Genomic DNA, 16,572 nt, shown 5'->3' on the forward strand with positions numbered 1-16,572 from the left:
GTGATGTAACTCCACGTTTTACAAGTATGATACTGTATGCTTGTAATTGCGTAAAAAGATTTTAAAATGTGTTTAATATTGCATCATAGAGTTTAGAGTATGAAATAATGGCCATTTCTAGGGTTTTTTATGGGTGCATCCATTATTTGCTGGGTGCCTTGGTAAGAAACTCCCGAATATTAACACGGTTGCTCACCTATACGGAAGTCAATGTAACCCTCTCCGCCGCTCAGCACCAACACGTTTTGAATACTCTGGGCCTCCGTCTCCTGGGGGGCTGTGGAGCTTTCACCCTCTGATGGGCTGTCCAGCACGCTGCCATTCAACGTTGCCAGAACGTTGCCTTTCACAAACGATAAGTTAGAAGATGAGATCTTTAACTAGACCATAGGTGAGGAGCACAGCAGCTTGAAAAAAAATTCAGCTAGGTTTGCAGGAAAATTGCATAGATGAAAAAAAATCTATTCAATTAACGCTCCAAAATGTGCTTTAGAAAATCGTTTTTTCGGGGAACAGGGGAGACACCTGTCGTATTATGTTCTCTGAAGGAAGGCAAACTGTGCTATAGTTTAACATAAGTATTAGGTGGGAATTTGACATACAAATATAAAGGATTGATTGGGACCTACCGGGTACTGAGACAAAGAACTTGACCGCATCGCGGTGTCCGTGGAAACAAAGCTGCGCCTGTGCCATGGAACAATATGGGATGAAGCTGCCATTGCTTTTCTCCGAGCCGTCGTCGCCGTACACGTGGATCACTCCGCCGGATGACGTCGGAGACACCTTATTGGCTAAACACACGCACAAACACAAAGTAGATCACATCTCATCCAAGGCTATAAAAAAAGACAGTATAAACACCAGCACCCTCAAATGATTGATTTCCACACATCCTCTGCATGCAATGCATGTGAGCTGCACCAACATACATCTTTGAGGTAACAGCAAAGATGAACAGCATGCAAAGCAACCAGTTCACCAAAGGAATGAAGGTACAAATCTAAACAAGCTCTTCTAACAGCTTTAGCATTGTTGCACTTGGACCTGAATGGTAACACACACACACACACACACTTCAGGATAGAATGCCGTAATCCTTTTGCAGATGTTTAGTTGCACACGTCCAAATAATAAAACAAATGTGTCACATCATCATAAATTGGAAAAAATAAAAATAAAGACACCGCAGAGATGATCATTTTTAAAAAGGGTCGCAAAGGCAGGTGAAGAGGAGGGCGATGGCAGCAGCGGGAGGAAGGAAACACTCCCACTTACCCCTCAAACCCAGGAGCTGTCCTCGGTGTAGGACCACCGCTACAGGAGGAGGAAGAGGAGGAGAAAGAGTAGAGCAACGATAGCGCCATAATTAGACACCACTGAGGGGACAGACAAGTCCTTTATGTAGAAAAGAAGGGGTAAACGCCATTTTTGTAATTGTTTCCCCATTGATAATACTGTACTAACATCGTGTGCATCTGCCTGCATTCTGTCATTGACAACGATTGCAGTGAAAAAGGTCACTACAACAGTGAAATTAACAGTGGCCTAAGACTTTTGCAATGTCTAATAAATATTTTTTTCAAAAACCCTGCACTGTTTTTTCCTAATTTGATGGGATGTGATTTAAATGCTCATTTGACCAAAGCGCGCGCGCGCGCACACACACACGACATGAAACTCACTCTCTGTTAGCGGGATGGAGATGATTACGCCATTTCCAGTCCCCACCCACAGGCGATTGCCACCAATCAGAAGAGCCGTGATTCGCACAAATGAGAAGCCCAGCTTGCCGGTGCCTGTCGATGACAAGTCGTGTGAGTCACGCGACAGCTTTCATGAATAAACTCAGGTGGTGACGTCCTCTCACCGAGCATCTTGCTGACGTAGGGCTCGATGTCCACGTCCTGCAGGTGCTGGTGGGTGTGGGCGTGGTAGAGGCGCAGTGTGGAGTCCAGTCGGATCGACACCCACACGCCGTCGCCGATCCAAGCCAGCTGGCGCACCTGGCTCTCCCTGCGAGGGTGGGCGTCGAAGGACTTCTGTTGGAAAAGGAAGTCAGCGCGTGACAACTGTTTTTTTTTCCCCAACGGCACAACAGAAGAGAAAAAAAGACTCGCCTCGATCTGCATGCTTTTAGGCTGAATGACGTGGATCTTGTTCTTGTAGCCGCACCACACTTTATCGTGCACCACGGCCATGCAGCGGATGGAGTGGTGAGGACGGCCCAAGTCCATCAGGTGGTAGTTGGACAAATCCCACTGGCCATCTAATCAAGACCACAAACCTCTCAGTATGAGTAGCCTTTCAGCATCATTCATCCATTCCTATACTATACTAGGGTCACGCCTATCCCGGAGGTGGGGTACACCCTGAACTGTTTACCGGTCAAAGCACACAAAGACAATACACCCATTCACAATATTTACAGTCTCCAATGAACCTAACATTACACAACAGCTAACCACGATACCAGTGTGCTGTTCAAATGTTTGATTTGATAGTGACTGTGTGTGTTGAAAAGAAACATTACCCTCTGATCTGTGGAATATGGCCAAAGTCCCGTCAGCGAGGGCCACCAGCACACGACCCTTTACATGCCTGCCAAAGGAGAGAAAACACACTTTTGGTGGAAACACTTAAATACTCTCACAAGGTTACACTTCAGAATGTATAGGAACTGTGTGTAGCATTTATATTTGTGTCTATACGGCTGTGGTCAGTGATAGCGTTTCTGCATACATTATGTAATTTAAAGAGGATGGGCTGCTCCCTTTTAATAACAGTAAGCCCCATCATATTTTTCAACCGAGTAAAAAAAAAAAAGTGTGATCATCTAAGACATTGACTTGTGATAAACATCATTTTTCACCAATTATTTAGTCTGGAATACTTTGGACTGTTTAGTTTAGTGCACGGCAAGTCTAACCAAGCTTCCACTGCCGCTAGATGTCACGTATACGTCTATAAATATCAGATAAGGAAGAGAAGTCATGTGATTCTTACACAAGGCTGAGCACAGAGTCTTTGAGTTTGATGGAGTGCAGACACTTTTTCCAGTTGCCGACTGCTGAGTGGACATAAAGCCTGGAGGAAGACAGGAGGTCACACAAACAGATGAAAGGTTCCTCACTCACTAGTTAGTACAAGGCCAAAGGACAATACTTTAGGTTCCACTGTATTGATTCCCTTGCATTGATACCGGATAAAATAGTAAGTGAAATATGAGGGGTAATCATAGTGTGTGATTCACATTACGAGTGCGCCTGAACGCCTCACGGCACAAGAGGAACGCAGCAGAAAGGAGACACAAAGTTGTTCAATGCTGTGTGTGCATCATATGAACAAATAAGTTTGATGATTATTTTGTGCATTAAGAGTGTTTCATCTTGGAGAGTTCATTTATATTGGTGTTCTAATCCTCCGAAAATGAGGCTTTATCGTTGGTTGTATGTACTTTGGATAATGCTTTATCGTGACTGGTAGACTTTCCCCTTCAATTTGGTATTAAATGAATATGCAGACTTAGACCATAGCCATCGTGAGTGGACAGAAGAGGTGAAGTTCACTTCGATACATTTTATGCATTAAAGATTTGAATACCAATCCAATGTAAGTCAATATTTTTAGTAAATGAAAGTTCCTTATTTGCAGCAATAATAGTTCCAGCTTGTAGTTGTTCAACATCTCTACTGAACAACGGCGGTCCTCTGCTTTCATCTTATGCACTCATCATTGTCAGTTTACCAAGGGTTCAAAAACAGGGGACTCCGACGGAAGAGGGTCTGTAGGCTCTGACAATCCCTAACCAGGACTCCCGCCAGCCAAAGTCTGTTTTCATCTTCCTAAATCTCCGTTTATGCGCCGAATAGTTCACATTTTCGTCTGCTTGTAGGCACTCGGGTAGCTGCATCGCGACATGTATGCACTCATCTGATCTTACCAGCCATTCTGGGCCCCAAGCCACATGGTAGGGGCCATGCTGGTGTAATTCTTGGCCTCTTCACCTCCATCCTCCGTCTCTGGAGGTACTGACGTCTCCTCTTTGGACTGACCACTACCCCTGTGAGGACAGAAAGCATGCAGAATTCTGTCTTCTCGTGGCAGTCCGTACACACACTTTCATTCCACCTGTCAGCGCCATCTGTTGAACGAGGTGGGGGATCGGTAAAGACGTGCTCCATAAACGGTCCTGGGGGTCCGGCTCCAAGTGCCGCGTGGCTGGCGGCAGACTCGGAAACCTCTGTGGCCTCCGTGGCTTCCTCGGCGGACTGTGCCGGGTGAATCTTGCCATTGGCGGGAGGAGCGGCGGGGGCTAAAGCACAGCACGACTAAAAATTAACGCGGCGCCTGACAGCGCTGACACTCTCTCACCTCTCTGCGGTGAATACAAAGATGCAGGAACATTCAAGATGTGCCCACCTTGTCCTTTGTCCATTATGGGAGTGTCAGTGCGTGAGGAGCAGTTGCTACGGGCAACACTGCAGTTAGTGGCGCAACCCACTAGCGTGATACCAGCCAACATACCCTCCACGCTGCCGGTGTCCTCGCCTCCCCCTGCACCACCATCACCTGGATCCAACACAATCTCGCCCGCCGGGTAGTCGCTCTCACTGGCAGCTGTCAGCACACACAAAATGAAAAGTCTTTCTATAGCTGTCCGAAAAGAAGAAAAAGGAGTGCGAGCCTCACCTGGCACACTGGAGATGCAGAGCACGTGTGCATTGCAGACGTTGAACTGGTCCACCAGCGAGCCCGGCTGGTTGGCGTCGATGATCACCACCTTGCTGGCAGAGTGTGTGCTGGTGAGGATCCACACGCGGCTGCTCATGGTGTCTGTTTCCTGGAGCTCCTTGGACTAGAGGGAGAGGAGGGGAGGTGAGGCGGTGCTGAGTGTTGGAGGAGCTACTAACTCACCTTCCTCTTCTCCGGGGAGTTGTGGTTGCTCTTCTTGCCTGCTTCCGTCTCATCTGCATGCAGGGGGTCGCTGCCATTAGGGGCTGCTTTAACTGGACCCGACTCCTGGCTGCTGGCCCTCCACCCTGTAAGGTCCACCCCGGCTGCGCACCACAACTGAGGCAGGAAGAAATACCAACGGAACAATCAGTGAAAGGGAGAATCAACGCCATGGATTGAGCTTGTTACTTTGGGGCCATTCCTCAATTTGATCCCAGTCTGAACCATCATCATAGCGGTCCAGCTTTCCTGAGCACCTGAAGGCAGTTCGGAACATGAATACTTGTAATTATTTTGATATCGTCCTGCATTCTTTTAAATATAAATACAACTTTCTATGTTGAATATATGTACCAACATGAAACCAAGAATTTTCATAGAAGTTTAGGCTACTTTACGCTTTTTATTCAGTTTTGGTTTGCCATTTTTGTCAGAATTACTTCAACTTGATGTACTTCTGTATGTCTTTTTTGTGCCAATCTATTTGAATGTGCTTGTTTAATTTCATTTTATTGATATTAGCACCTTTATAATACAATTTCAACCTGAAAATGCTGCGCCATAGTTGAACTGAGCATCTACTGTAGTTCATCAGCGTTCAGTGTTTTTCACCTGGTGGGTCGGGACCCAAAAGTGGGTCGCTGACGACAAAACTGCATTAAAATTTTTATGCAATTGTTTGAAGTCTATTTTTTATTGTGATATACAAGTATTTTGAAATGGTGTTTTGATCTATCACTTTCCTTGCCGTTGAAATGCATTTCTCAGAAGTCAAGACCGAGGTAAGAATCTGGAAAGGCAAGTTCTTCAATTACACAATAGCATAAAAAAAAACACACCTGGGAGACCGAACAGGCTAAATGAACATAATTAAGTTACCAGTAAGCAAGTTCACCAAGCTCTCGATCTCATTCCACATCACTGAATGGCAGCAGCAGCATATAATTGTTACAATGTTCTCTCCTTGGTTCATGTCAGTCAGGATAAATTAACATTTAAAACATGTCCATTTCTATTTAAAGTCGCAGAACCAGCCAAACTATAAAAAAGTGTGACTTACAGTCCAGGGAATACAGTAATTTAGGAAAAAAAACCCAAATCCTCACCTTTCTATTAGGGTCTTTCTCTACCAGGGGTCGACAGTAGACCGGCACGGGAACGTTCTTCATGCGGTTGTCCTCTTTCTCAGTGGTGGTCTAAAAAGCAAAAGTCAAAAGGGAAGAAGCAAAGGCTTACATTCTGTGTGGTTCCTCTCCATATTCATTTGGGTTTTGCTGGCCATGATCACCAAAATCAACAAACATGGAGTGTGTGTTCTGCATACACGTACAATACACACACAGCAAGCGGGAAAGGAAAATTCCACTTCAATCACCAGTTTTTGGTCGTAGCTGTCACTGTTTGACCGTTTGTGATGAAAAAGCATACACGACATCGGAGTATATTTTAAAGTACATGCAGATGAGCTTTACTTTTACAGTGGAGTTTTCCTTTAAGAAAGGTTTTGATGGCGTCAGTCTGTTAAGTTGGGCACAAACAGAGGTTAAAAGGTTGCAACAACACTAGAAAAAGGAGAGAGAGAAGTCAACTCCACAAAGATTATGAGCAGCGTGTGTGTGTGTGTGTGTGTGTGTTACATTGACAATCCTGACTCGCATCATGCCTAAAAACATCCCCTTATTAGTCATGCACGCCTTGAGTTGATGTCTGACAAACATTGATGTCTCTTCGTCAGTTCACAGCTCTCCTACTATACAGTAGATAAAAGGAGCTGTCCTTTAGAGGGAGGGGGGCGGGGTTAGGACGGACGGTCATGCTGGCGCTCCGTGCCTCTCACTTGCCTGTTGTCTCTTCAGCGGGCTGTCCTGAGCGCCGTCCGTCTGACCTCCAGTCTGTGGGAGACCAGAGTTAGAGCCACCTGCCTGCCAACACACTCTGACCTCTGGGCCTCCACGTGCACCACCCGTTCATTTTGTCACGATGACGTTTGCACATTAAACTCATTGGGTGGGAGGGTAACAACGCTCTTGTGTTGTCAAAAGAGTTTAAATTTGAATATTCTAGACACTGAACATGTCAAGATTACTCTAATAAGTAGCAAATGAATATACTGTGGTGTTGCATCTCTATGCACTGATTGTGCAAAGGTGACATGCTACATGGATTTAGTGGGAAATCATTCAGCTCTATTTCATTCAAACTGGAATACCTTCCAGGAACACAAGTGTTATTGTGCCTGTGCAAGCTACAGCACGCTCCATCAACATGGCACATATATTACTGCACAAAAATGCAATTCAATTATTTCATTAAATTGTCAACATTTTTTTTGGAATACAGCACAACCTCAGTTTTCATCATTAATCTCAAATAATTATTGTAAACTTCAGCAGCAGCTACAGTCATTAAACACACTCGCCCAGTTTACTAGCCGTCATGTCTCCCCCTTGAAAGGTTCCTACCTTTACGTTACAAACCTATTGTAAGAGACGCTACCTTTGTACTTTGCTACAGCTTCTTTCTTCATTTCCACAGTTTTGGCACTTGCAACTTTTGTTTGCTACCATATTTAATGTTTGTTTTTTTTTAAATAAAAAAAAGCAGATTCTTCCAGCACTCAGAAATACGCTGCGTGCCTGAACGCCTCACCAGCGCACTGCTAATTAGGAAGAAGAGCGGACAGAGATAGGAGTTGTTCATCATTCTGTGTGCGTTTTATGAACGAATAAACCACACACACACGTAAAGATGATCCAAGGATTCCCTGGCCAGAATCTGTATGTAGTGTAGTGTTGCCAACTTGGCGATTTTGCCGCTAGATCTGGCGACATTCTAACCCCACTTGACGACATATTTTCTGAAATGCAACTAGTGACAAATCTGGCGTCGTTGGGGAGTTTTCTGGTATTGGGGGACTCAAAAGTGAAAGCATGTATTGTTCTGCGTTTTGTATTCTCGCTGAGCAACAGCGGCTGCTGTTGACAGTTCCGCCCCACCCAAAGGCAGTCACAAGCCGGCACTGTACTGTCAGCTTATGTGGAACACTGCCTGGATAAAAGAGGAGGGTGCGTTTATATTTTATTGGTAGTCTGTTGCTACTCTTTATTTGTAAAGTCATGTTAATGTGAGCCATAGAATAAACACAGCATGTTGCTGTTCAATTGCGCTAATTGAAAAAAAAAAAATCTCATTTAAATTAAGGTGTTTTTACTCTCTTTTTTGTCTTTCCTACGAGGTTCCGCTTTTTTCCTACAGCATTTTAGATCATATGCAAATGATATGCAAATTAGACAATGACGTCATCTAGCGACTTCGAGGACAACCGATAGCTACATTTCTTATTGAAGCGTTGGCAACAGTGGTAGCATCCCAACTCTAAAAGAACCAACATCCATTCAAACGTGTGTATCATTTGTTTGGGCACTCAACTAGTTTGTTAGCCACACTGTTCAACCAAACGAGGCACATTTTAGAAATCATTTTCAACAAAAAAAAAACGAATCCTACGAAAACTGAGACGTACAATAACTTACATTGAAAAAACACCCAAAAAGAAGCGACAAAAGAAAGTTTGTTTGTATTTGTAAACATTACGCTTTTTGCTCACTTTAGCCTCCCACAGCCACCAAAAAGACTTCATCTAGCACCCCACCACAGCCCAGTGGGAAACACTCTACTAAGATGTGACTCAAGGAGGAATAAATACATTCATAATTCCTCCTGCTCCTTTTTGGCATATAAAATGTGATGAGCAGGTCATTTCTGGTCAGAGTGAGGTGTACCTGTTTGAAACGGGACGGCACACTCCAGCCGCAGGCCTGCATGATGCCATCATCGCGGCGCATGTGCTCGCGCACCTGCCGGTACTGTTCCCGCCTCTGCTCTCGGCGGGCCAACAGTGCCGAGTCACTGAGGAGAGACGCAACACCGTTACTGGCCAGTCTGGACGCACCGGCCAGGGTGGAGGAGGAGGAGAGAGAGAGCCAAGCGTTAGCAGCCAGCCAGCAGCAAGCCACACAGACAGGAAGTTCCAACCTCGCATGGTCGTCTTTACACAATAATCCTCTTTTCTTTCTTTGACTGGTGCATGAGGAGATTTCAACTAGCAAAAAGCGAGCAAAGCAGCGAGGCGTCGATTTAGAAAAGGGATGCGGTCGGGGTGCATGCTCACTCTTCAGGGAAGAACTCCAGTGTGCGGTTGGAGGTGGAGATCTGACACATGGTGTGGCTGCGCCGCTGAGAGAAGCCCGCCGGCGAGGGCGACTTGTAGTGGATGTTGACGCTGTAGTACGGCCGCTTGACAGGCGGCGGACTGGACGATGAGCTGAAGAGACGTGCGAAGCTGCACAGGCGCACAGACGTGTTTTCAGCTTTGTTTGTTTTTTGTTCAATTTGTTCAAATCAGAATCTTACAACTGCCAGATGGTAGACTTCTTTTTCTCTTGGATGGGAGGACTCTCACGGGACGCCCTGAGAGAGGGATCGAATAAAAATGTTAAAAGAAAAAGTACAGTGGAACCTTTCAGTCAAACATAATCTAATGAGGAACTAGAAATAATGGCTATGAACCAACATCTGCTGGACTATTGTGGGACTCCCCCTCTACATACCTGATCATCTCCGTCCACCGCACAGCCTCCTGCAGCTCCATCAGCCTCTCTTTGTACTGGTTCCTCTCCATCAGCACCCGCGCCATCTCCACGCGGGTGAACCGCCGCCGCTGTGTCATGGTCATGTCGCCATCTTGTATAGGTGATGAAAACTAGGAGAAAGGTTTGGATATTTGGGTAGCGGCAGCAAAAAGCCAAGTGCCATACTCATACACTTGCACTACGTTAACCTCAGCACCTGTACTCCTTACAGTCTCTTTACAATTGGATTTTCCCGACAGCGCTTTCAACACAACAGGGAAGGGGAAGTGAGGCATGCAGGATACGCTTTGACTCCGGTGCCACCCACTTCTGCCACGGCTCTGATACAAGACAATTCGTGTGGTTTTACTCACATCATCGCTTCCTTCATCCTTGGAGTCCCGGGATGCTCCAAGAGCCTCTGCTCTTAACCTGCAGTCCAAAAACAGAAGGAAATGAAAAAGGCAATAAGGCTTGACAAAACAGTCCTTTACATGTCAAATGTTTTTAAACCTATCCTCTATACCAGGGGTGTCCAATCATTTTCCACCGAGGGACACATACTGAAAAATGAAAGGATGTATTTTTTTTTTAATTTTCCAAATATATTAACTTTCTTCTTGAATAATGTTCATTAAATTTTTTTTCGTAATATGATGACTTTATTCTCAGATTTTGACTTTATTCCTGTATAACTTTTTACCCCAACCTATTAAATTACAACTTTGCCATTTTCCCTCGTTACAAATTTATTCTCTTAAAAAAGGTGAGACCCTACCTTTTCCCTAATATTGTTTACTTTATTCCCATTAAATTACTGCAGTTTTTTCCCCATTTCTGCTGGTTTTTTCCCCTCCAATATTCAACTTTCTTCTTCATAGTAACATATATTTCGGCAACCTAATTGAAAAAAAAATGAAAAAATTACAACTTTAATCGTTTTGTTTGTCTATCATAATATTACGGCGTTAAAAAAAGAAGCCTTCTTTCTTTAATATATCAACTTTATGCTACTAAAACCTAATTTTTCCTCAATGTTACATCCGTCTTGTAAAATTATGACTTTTTTTGTTTGCTTGTTAAAATAATAATTTGAGAATGTGCTGTGGGCCAGTGAAAAACAAAGTAAATGGCAACCAGGCCGCACTTCGGACACCCCTGCTCTATACGATATGAAACTGAGGACACTGCAATAAGAAGTTAACTTTATACTGGAGCTATCAGAGATTCATGATGAAACAACTCTACTTGACAATAAAACAATTCATTTTGATCATCTTGTTTTGTTACATGAAGGGGGAACATCTCAGTATGGTGCTATTACACTAAGTCAACAGATAACATACTGTGCAGGTGTACCTAAACAGGTGTCCCAAGTGTTTTTAATATCCAGGTACATTTACATAAATGGCTGTTGTGAAAGTGGACCTTTTGTATAAAACGCTTATCTATAAGATGATCGTGTGTCTTTTCCAGCCATCCATTTTCTACACCCCTTATCCTCATTGGGGCCACGGGTGACCTGGAGCCTATCCCAGCTGACTGTGGAAGAGGTGGGGTACACCCTGGACACATGCATTCACACCTCTGGACAATTTAGAGCCGCCAAATACCCTAACGAGAGTCATTTTCACCTCCTGAGTTCTTCTTCCAGCTCTTTGACTCGGGCGTCCACCTTGTTCTTGGACTGCCTCACGGCTTCCAGTTCCTCCCGCAGCACCTCATGCTCGCTGGACAGCTCGTCCACTTTGGCAATTAGGTCGTTTTTCACAATGTTGAGAGCGTTTCTGTCCGGGAGAAAAGACAAGTTATTTTATATCTACACTCTTAGTCTAATGGGAGAAGATCTTAAATAAGATTGTTGTGTGCAGCATGACGACTACTACAAGCACCAGTGGTATTTTAGGGGTGCTGCTGGGTGATGCCACACTTATGCAAGCGTTATGGCAAAACAAACATCATCTTGTTTCTTACTTGGTCTCTAGGAGCTGTTTGTTCTCTGTCAGCAGATTCTCCACTTCCTTTCCCATCCCTGAAACACACAACTCTGTAACTAATCCTATTTGATCCTATTTGATAATTAAAAGCATTTGCTGGTGTTTGCTGATGTATAAATGTGGAAAATCATCAAGAGGCATTAACATAAATGGTAAAATTACATGCTCTCCTTTTAAACTGTCAATATATTCAATTAAATAAGGACGTTACGGTATTGAACACTTGGCAAACGCTTGGTAAACCCTGGAAAGAAAAAAGAAGCACTTTTGTTTTGTTTAGCTTTAATCAAAAGGGTGGTTGATACGATTTATAATTTGGAAAATCAAACTATGCTATCAGATTCCCGAAATCAGGGTTTAACAAGCAAGCTGCAAGCAAAATGCAACACCAGCCACACACAACCAAAATACAGGTTTTAGAAGCAGACTTATGCACACTTGGAAACTTTGAGTCATAAATAAAGTGCAAAGTACAAAGATAACCAAACCAGTCAGAGCTTTTCTTCCTGTCACTTACATACACACACGGCAGTGCCTCAAAAGTTGGCAAACACAGGAGTTATGATGCTAATTTTAAGATAACGGTGATCAATGTCATCACACAACCAAGAAATATCCTTTCTTGTTGCAACTGGCGACTTCATCGATATTAAACATATTTAGTCCTTGATTTAGTTCTTGTTTTTTGAAAAGGGAGTCGTCTCATCTTCATAGCCATCTTATATTCAAGTCAGTATGATATTATATATTGTATTCAGTTACATGAATACATCCATCCATTTTCTATGTTGCTTAATCCTCATTAGGCTTGCCGGGGTATGCTGGAGACTATCCCAGCTGACTTTAGGCGAGAGGCGGGGTACACCCTGGTCGCCAGCCAATCAATCGCAGGGCACAATAATCCAATTAATTATGCTGTATGTAGAGTCATTTCAATTTGAACATAGACTATGTAGAAAACATCTGTTGGCATAACTTACAAATCACTTTATTTTCTCTATTATCTCTATCATTTTCTTCCCCTATTATTTTAGTTATTTTTGTCTCTGCGGATGCATAAAAAAACACTGGCAGAAGCAAACAATGATGTGCAAAGGTGTGAAAAACAAAGTCCCATAACTGCCAAAGAAGGCGCCATCAGCCACGTACAATGTGAATGACATCAGCAAAAGGTGAGCAAAGAAGCACAATTCTTAAGGCAAGGGAGCCTTACCGAAGAAATCATCTCGGACTGGTGGCAAAACAAGCACAGAGAAGAGAGGGAAGGAAAGACAGTAGGGAAGAACAAGGGAAGGAAAGGATGGAAAGAAAATACGCTAGTGAGAGTTTATCAAATTAGGCAAAGGATGGAACCAGAAGGTCAAATATTCCACCAGGTCCTTGAACTTTACATTATTTGGATTAGAAAAGTAGTATACAAAAATAAAGTATGATATCAAACCTGTATGTTATACAGGGTCATGCAAAATGACCTGACACATTTGTAGGTTAAATAAAAGGCAAAGTAAAGAAACAAAGAAGTGTTTTTATTTTGGAAAAGTACATATGCCATTTTGCCTTGTTTCTTTATAATGCCATTGTTTTTTGTTTCTTTTTCAGTTGCTGCCATGAATTGGACTGGTGAGTGTTGCGCTTTCATAGTGGAAACGTTTATCAAAACAAACGAATCTGAAACTGCAACACAACGAGCGTTCCGTTTGCACTTCAATCTTGGTAGACATGATCCCGTACCAGCTCCAAACACCATCTTGTGATGGGTTACCAACTTCAGAGCCACTGGATCTGCATTGAGTGTGTGGACAACAATGGATCCCATTTGACTGATTTAATTTAAAAAAAAAAATAAAACAGAATGGACTTATATGAAAAAAATGGCATTGTATGTACTTTTCGAAAATAAAAACACTGTTTCTTTACTTTATTTGCCTTTTATTTAACCTACAAATGTGTCAGATCATTTTGCCTGATCCTGTATGACACAAAAAAAGTTTTTACATTATAATTCATTTTTAAAATCTAAAAGAATTATATACCATTTCGAATAACAGCGACCATTTGCCATTATTAAAAACGGCAATACTTAGACATTTATTCTAGAGATGAAAGACTGAGGGTCTGAGCATTTGCAGAGCAGCCAGAGATGAGAAAGAAGAATAAAACGAAAACGTGTTCCAATACACACCTGAGAACTCGCCTACGGGTGTCACCACGAAAGCACATCCGGGGGGGGGGGGGGAAGCAAAAGAATGGGAGATTAGCAGAACATAACCATTTCCATCAAAGTTGACATTTAAAATGAGAAAATAAATGAAAGTTGGTTTGAGTCTCTTTTGTGAAATATTTAATAAGATTTTGCGGTATATTTTGCTGCCGCAGCACAAGACAAAAAGAAACTAGGAAGAAATAAATGAAGCAGCACGGATTAAGGATGCTGCCGGTCAGAAGATCCTAGGAAGACTGCAGTGACGTAAGGTGCATCCATAGTCCCGCTTCAGTCATGCTGCTCTCATTTCTTTCTACGTCTACCCTGACAATGTTAGCATGCAAACATGGGGGTGCAAAAGAGGTTGCAGATTTTGTTGTCCAAATAACTGCCTTCTGTGAGAAACACACATTACAGTGTATGAATAGATTGAAACAGTTTACCAAGCAGCTCTGCACCCGCATCTACATCGCCAATGATATCAGACTTGGCATCTTTGATCTCGTGGTACAGGGAGTCCGTGTTAATGCCGAAGGCCTCGTTCACTATGCCTTGGGAGGGGCTGCAAAACAAAACGCATAGCACATATTCATCAACGAAGGTACACCTGCACTGTCCTAAAATGCATAATATGAAACATGTTGCCATTTCCAAGTCAATAATGCTCCATTTTGGTTGACAGTCTTAATGATATTTTTGCATTTTTGTGTTACTGTGAATGTGCTTTAAGTTCTTTTGATACCTGCCATTACAAAATAAGACATTACCGAACGCTGGGTAGAAATTCAACAGAATTTGCATTAGACCGAGATCATGCTGTGTGATGTTTTTATGAACCATGAATAAATCATTTGTAAAATTGATGCTGTAGATATACAAATTGATTTGACTGAATTTGCAATGGATCTTATTTCCAGTTTCTTTCTATTAATTCCCACAAATTCCTGCGGGAAGTTTAGGACTGATTGTTGTGCAAACTATAACCAAAATAATAAATATGATATTAAATGAATCCCCCTCGGAGAGTGTCAATTTTGTATTGTGTGTGCATATTGCACATTTTTCCAAAACAGAAGATAATTGAAAAAAGAAAAAAACAACTTGGTTGTTGACAGTGAGCCAACATAACAGGAAACTAAAAGCAGTACTTTCAGTTTGCACCGTTTACTCAGAACACTCTGATACGGTGTGGGCTCTTTGTGGTCATATACATTAAGTAGCACGTATGCAAATGAGACCTGGGCCGCACTGAAGTGCCATTAATCAGCTGCTATCATATTTGCAGCACAAAGTGCACACGTATTCAATTGCTGACGCTGTCAAAAGCCAATGGTTCTCTCATTAAGAGCTCATAGTGTCAAGCTCAATGCAGGAACTAAAGGTCATCACTGCTCATAAGTTCATATTGTTTCGGCATTACTTTCCCTCAGGCTCTATTGCGACCAGGAGACCACTGTTACCAACACGGACAGAGAGAGGAGCGAAGTGACCAGATGTCACTTTGCAAATATGCAAGCACAACTTCTGTTTTAACAGCTGAGTGTGGTTTGTTTCTTCCTCTCTTATTTTAGACAAAGGGAGTGAACTGTTGTGTCACCCCGTGTCATCCGAACAGGGAAGAAAACTAAAAACTACAATTTTACTTTGTTTTCCATGACATTGAATGTATTTTTTTTCTTTAATACTTCAACTACGTATGCCACTAAAATGACGTTATTTTTACTCATAAAATTACATTATTCTTGTAAAATTACAACTTTCTTGTTAGATTGGAACTTTATTCTCGGAATATTTTGACTTTATTCTTGTAAAATTACTGCTAATTTTTCTATTTTTTTTTTAAGTTTTCTTGTTAAATTATAGTTTTCAGAATGTGCAGCGGGCCAATAAAAAAACAGCTGCAGGTCGGTTTTGGACATCGCTGCAGGACAGCAATGCCAGCACAGAAAGTCCAGAAAATGACTGTAGCACAACTGCAATATTCCTGTCCTGTGGTGGAATTTTTGGACAAAAATGAATGCCCAGCAATTAGAACATATTGAAAGTTTTTTTTCCAATTAATAAATGTTAATGTTTTCATTTCTGTCCTTGCATCCTGCCAACTAAAGTAAGCCATCCCTGCACATTCACAATTAAGCATTGACAGCACCGCCATTTGTGGATTCTTGGTCAAAAACTTTTGTTTTTCCCACCGAAAATAGGTCGTTTTTCCACAGAAAACATCTCATTTGCCCCAAGTTGGCACTAATTTATTAATACGTGATTACAGTACAGCAAATACAGTATGTACCGATGTTTAAAAAAAAAAGCACACAATTTTTTGTCTTTTGTGCTTTGCTGATAATATTTTTTCATCAAGTGTTGAGATTTCACACTTTGTTCGGCGACCTTTGAACGCACCATAGTTGCTGTGAGACAAAAAAGTTAAACTTGCATATAACTTCTACGACGTGTCCCCATTCCATCTGTCCATCGATCATTCATTTATGCCAAGCACCTGTACATTTCTAGCAGACGACAAAAAAAAAAAAAAAAAAAAAAAAAAGTTTAGTGTGTGAGACATTTTGAAGAGCGATCGGGGAGTGTTCTGGGCAAACCTTGTTCCAAATTCGGAGGAGAACGTCAACGTCAAGCTAGCACGTGCGTTGGGAAACGGAGCAAGCAGTGTGTCATTTTCTATGGGTGTCTCGATTACTAGCTGATTTTCACCATTCGCAGGTGGACCCTGGACAGTACTAAAAATTGTTATTGACACATTAATGTGCCTTGATGCAACTGTATGTCC

At 42.4% G+C, this 16,572-nt stretch overlaps 1 protein-coding gene across 19 annotated transcripts in view; it reads right to left on the reverse strand.

The window, feature by feature from the left end:
• The window catches only part of mapk8ip3 (mitogen-activated protein kinase 8 interacting protein 3), a 30,190-nt gene that overhangs the window by 1,517 nt on the left and 12,101 nt on the right, over positions 1-16,572 (reverse strand). For 11 of the 19 annotated variants that reach the window (XM_054759202.1, XM_054759194.1, XM_054759187.1 and 8 more), the window contains 25 exons: positions 14,231-14,349; positions 13,767-13,778; positions 12,798-12,815; positions 11,562-11,619; positions 11,222-11,374; positions 9,962-10,019; positions 9,567-9,718; positions 9,370-9,426; positions 9,128-9,298; positions 8,739-8,898; positions 6,798-6,848; positions 6,063-6,152; positions 4,918-5,073; positions 4,693-4,858; positions 4,423-4,620; positions 4,132-4,315; positions 3,944-4,063; positions 3,007-3,087; positions 2,534-2,601; positions 2,121-2,269; positions 1,871-2,042; positions 1,686-1,799; positions 1,279-1,317; positions 630-794; positions 197-343 (listed from right to left, as the gene is read on the reverse strand). In XM_054759202.1, the coding sequence (XP_054615177.1) occupies positions 197-343; positions 630-794; positions 1,279-1,317; positions 1,686-1,799; positions 1,871-2,042; positions 2,121-2,269; positions 2,534-2,601; positions 3,007-3,087; positions 3,944-4,063; positions 4,132-4,315; positions 4,423-4,620; positions 4,693-4,858; positions 4,918-5,073; positions 6,063-6,152; positions 6,798-6,848; positions 8,739-8,898; positions 9,128-9,298; positions 9,370-9,426; positions 9,567-9,718; positions 9,962-10,019; positions 11,222-11,374; positions 11,562-11,619; positions 12,798-12,815; positions 13,767-13,778; positions 14,231-14,349 (2,858 nt within the window). The remainder of the gene's footprint in view (positions 1-196; positions 344-629; positions 795-1,278; positions 1,318-1,685; positions 1,800-1,870; positions 2,043-2,120; positions 2,270-2,533; positions 2,602-3,006; positions 3,088-3,943; positions 4,064-4,131; positions 4,316-4,422; positions 4,621-4,692; positions 4,859-4,917; positions 5,074-6,062; positions 6,153-6,797; positions 6,849-8,738; positions 8,899-9,127; positions 9,299-9,369; positions 9,427-9,566; positions 9,719-9,961; positions 10,020-11,221; positions 11,375-11,561; positions 11,620-12,797; positions 12,816-13,766; positions 13,779-14,230; positions 14,350-16,572) is intronic. The other 8 variants (XM_054759203.1, XM_054759188.1, XM_054759199.1 and 5 more) reach the window with 7 other exon arrangements.

The sequence above is a fragment of the Dunckerocampus dactyliophorus genome, chromosome 18 (genome assembly GCF_027744805.1).
Source record: "Dunckerocampus dactyliophorus isolate RoL2022-P2 chromosome 18, RoL_Ddac_1.1, whole genome shotgun sequence".
NCBI classification, from domain to species: Eukaryota; Metazoa; Chordata; class Actinopteri; order Syngnathiformes; family Syngnathidae; genus Dunckerocampus; species Dunckerocampus dactyliophorus.